Here is a 3,751-nt window from a genome sequence, read left to right as displayed (position 1 = left end):
ACTACCGCAGCCGCTGACCCTGCCGTAACTGTCATGGCAGGCGCATGTCCCGACTGCCAGCTGCTTTCAGGAAGTCCTGGGGCCCACGGTCATTCCGTACGGTTAGTTATTTACAGTAGCACTGGCTGCGTGCCAGGCACTTCCCCGACACACTGCACAGCCCCTGCTGCAAGGAGCTCCCTGGCTAAGGGCAGTGATCACCCTGGGAGCAGAGGTTTATGTGCATGTGGGGCTGGACAATCCCAAACCGAGACATTGAGAGGCAGCCACCTCTGGGGTGGAGGGCAGGTGTGGGCGAAGGCCAGGCTGGGGCAAGGAGATAATGATTTGGTTAAAGACACCGGGCTCTTGGGTCTTGCAGCCTAGGATCTTTAAGGTCCATACTGAGCAGACAGGCCCTCGGCCGGCCCCATCCCCCGGACTCCTCGTGGGATGCCCGGACTCCGTTCTACCGGTTCATTCTGAGTCGGCGGAGGAAGGCAGGCCCTGCCTCCAGGGGTGCGATGATTGAACTGGCTTCCCAGCTGCCCCGTGGGCGAGGGCGAAGCACACTGCACACTGCAAACTCACTGTGACTCAGCCGCCCTCGCCCTGCCGGAAACAGCCTCTCCACCTCACACACAGCGGTGGGGGGAGGTGACCCAAAACCCAGCCCCAGGCTGAAAGCACAGAGTGAAAGCTTTGTGCAATTGAGAAATCCACCCGGGGGCGGTGACCCAGACGAGGTGGAGCTGGGCTGGGGGAACAGATTCCTCTGCACTGCCCTGCAATTCCAAACGGTGCAATCCAAGCCTGAGCGTAAGGCCTCCCGGCAGCGCTCCGTGGGGCTCTGGGGCAGCAGTGGATGCTGCGGGTGAGGGCAGGTGGGCAGTGGCGCGTGCTCCAAGGGGCTCTTGACAGGGGCTGGGCCACAGCGATGGCTAGCACGGGCCCAGCGGAAGAAGACCAGGGGAACAGAAGCATCCACTCCGACAACATCCCCACCATACACAATGTCCCCATGAGGGTGCTCATCAGACCCATCCCCTCGGTCCTGCAGGAGAGCAAGGTGACGAGCCTCATGAAAACCATCCAGGTAACACCAGGGTCACACATCCTGGGGCTGCTGAGAACGGGGCCACCTGCTAAACCCAGGTTACGCCGGGGTGGCCATGCCAGTGGTGCCAGAGTTGGGCCGAGTGATGCGCTGCAGGGGCACAGTGGCTTGTGACTGCTCTTCCTGCGTTCACGCTGAGAGTGTGCTGGTGACACGGGGTTACACCAACACTGCCAGCAGTGTAACGTCAGCACGTGCCTTGAGCAGGCACTGCTGTGGGGGAGCTCTCAGCGGGGGTGACCAGGTGTTGAGGGGATGAGTCTTTAGACCCTGGACGATGGGTTGGAGGGGGCTAACTCCCTGCTGCTGTTTGACATGAGTCAGCAGCGTGCCCTTGTTGCCAAGAAGGCCAATGGCATTTTGGGATGTATAAGTAGGGGCATAGCGAGCAGATCGAGGGACGTGATCGTCCCCCTCTATTCGACATTGGTGAGGCCTCATCTGGAGTACTGTGTCCAGTTTTGGGCCCCACACTACAAGAAGGATGTGGATAAATTGGAGAGAGTCCAGCGAAGGACAACAAAAATGATTAGGGGACTGGAACACATGACTCATGAGGAGAGGCTGAGGGAGCTGGGATTGTTTAGTCTGCAGAAGAAAAGAATGAGGGGGGATTTGATAGCTGCTTTCAACTACCTGAAAGGGGGTTCCAAAGAGGATGGCTCTAGACTGTTCTCAATGGTAGCAGATGACAGAATGAGGAGTAATGGTCTCAAGTTGCAGTGGGGGAGGTTTAGGTTGGATATTAGGAAAAACTTTTTTACTAGAAGGGTGGTGAAACACTGGAATGCGTTACCTAGGGAGGTGGTAGAATCTCCTTCCTTAGAAGTTTTTAAGGTCAGGCTTGACAAAGCCCTGGCTGGGATGATTTAATTGGGGATTGGTCCTGCTTTGAGCAGGGGGTTGGACTAGATGACCTTCTGGGGTCCCTTCCAACCCTGATATTCTATGATTCTATGACATCATTTCTCGAGCTCTCTCTCTGCTCCCCAGGAGGAAGAAGACAAGGTGCCTCCCATAGACATCCTCTGGATCAAAGGCAGCCAAGGGGGGGATTATTTCTATTCCTTCGGGGGGTGTCACCGCTATGCAGCATACAAGCGGCTGAACAGGGAGACCATTCCTTCTAAAATCATCCCGTCGAACATCAGCGACCTTCGCACCTACCTGGGCGCCTCCACCCCTGACCTGCACTAGGAGCTGCTCACTGGTCAGAACAGACCTTCTGCAACAGACCAGCAGCGGGAGCTGTTCGCTAGGCAGCCTGACTCCTGGAGCCCAGAGCCGCCTACCTTATATCAGAGATCTGCTATCAACCCCAGGAATGGGAGCTGCCCGCTTGACCCCTCCACACCCAACCTCACCTGCAGGGGGAGCCCTTTGCCAGGCTCCAGGGACTCTGCACCTGCCACCTGGGATGTCCCAGGCTGAAGCAGCTGGGACACCTGTCTTGCAACGGGAGCTAAGCCCTGGATGGTTTTCTGCATGTCTTTGCTGCTGGTCGCCCCAGGGGCTGAGATCTAACAGGGACCATGAAGCAGGCTGGGCAGAAATGCCTCTATGCAGAGGCCATGCTCCCGGCTGCAGGTGAGATGGGACGGGGTTGCAGCTGCAGGAGTGTCTATCGATCATAAGCGTGAGGGAGCCTCGCTTCCCACTCTCAATGGGACGGCAAGGAGCAAGGCCACACAGGGCTTGGGCTCTGACCCCAGAGCCCAGATATTATGGGAAAGGAGGGGAGGTCAGGAATGTCCCAGCACTCAGCTGGGAAAGGAGGGGCTGTGGGGGAGACTTGGGATTTATTTTATTGCAGGGGGAAACTCTTTTAACCTATTTATGTAATAAAACTGAATGGGATCCAGTGTGTCACCGTGTGGCGATGTGTCCAGGAGCCGGCAGAGAACGCTGCCCGTTGTGCAAGAATCACACAGCACAGGTGCAGCATATGCCCGAGGCTTGAACCTGGGCAGGTGTGCGGACTTTCAGGTGTCAGCAGTAGATGTGAGCCGAGACAGGGGGGTACAGGGGCATCTCCGTGCGGTAGGCGTGAGCCGGGGCAGGGGGGTACAGGGGCGTCTCCGTGCGGTAGGCGTGAGCCGAGGCAGGGGGGTACAGGGGCGTCTCCGTGCGGTAGGCGTGAGCCGAGGCAGGGGGGCACAGGGGCGTCTCCGTGCGGTAGGCGTGAGCCGGGGCAGGGGGGCACAGGGGCGTCTCCGTGCGGTAGGCGTGAGCCGGGGCAGGGGGGCACAGGGGCGTCTCCGTGCGGTAGGCGTGAGCCGGGGCAGGGGGGCACAGGGGCGTCTCCGTGCGGTAGGCGTGAGCCGGGGCAGGGGGGTACAGGGGCGTCTCCGTGCGGTAGGCGTGAGCCGGGGCAGGGGGGTACAGGGGCGTCTCCGTGCGGTAGGCGTGAGCCGGGGCAGGGGGGTACAGGGGCGTCTCCGTGCGGTAGGTGTGAGCCGGGGCAGGGGGGTACAGGGGCGTCTCTGTGCGGTAGGTGTGAGCCGGGGCAGGGGGGTACAGGGGCGTCTCTGTGCGGTAGGTGTGAGCCGGGGCAGGCGCGTACAGGGGCGTCTCTGTGCGGTAGGTGTGAGCCGGGGCAGGGGGGTACAGGGGCGTCTCTGTGCGGTAGGTGTGAGCCGGGGCAGGCGTGTACAG

At 60.1% G+C, this 3,751-nt stretch overlaps 1 protein-coding gene across 1 annotated transcript; it reads left to right on the top strand.

Annotated features, from left to right (window-relative positions):
* The first annotated feature begins 629 nt into the window (after positions 1-629).
* On the top strand, positions 630-2,953 carry SRXN1 (sulfiredoxin 1). The gene is made up of 2 exons (XM_073308649.1): positions 630-1,075; positions 2,090-2,953. The coding sequence occupies exons 1-2, from the start codon at positions 845-847 to the stop codon at positions 2,291-2,293; spliced, it is 435 nt and encodes a 144-aa protein (XP_073164750.1). The 5' UTR covers positions 630-844; the 3' UTR covers positions 2,294-2,953.
* The last annotated feature ends 798 nt before the right edge of the window (positions 2,954-3,751 follow it).

This window comes from Lepidochelys kempii, chromosome 13 (genome assembly GCF_965140265.1).
Source record: "Lepidochelys kempii isolate rLepKem1 chromosome 13, rLepKem1.hap2, whole genome shotgun sequence".
Classification (NCBI taxonomy): Eukaryota; Metazoa; Chordata; order Testudines; family Cheloniidae; genus Lepidochelys; species Lepidochelys kempii.
Note: the sequence above shows the minus strand (reverse complement) of the source record. Positions and strands in the feature narration are given on the sequence as shown.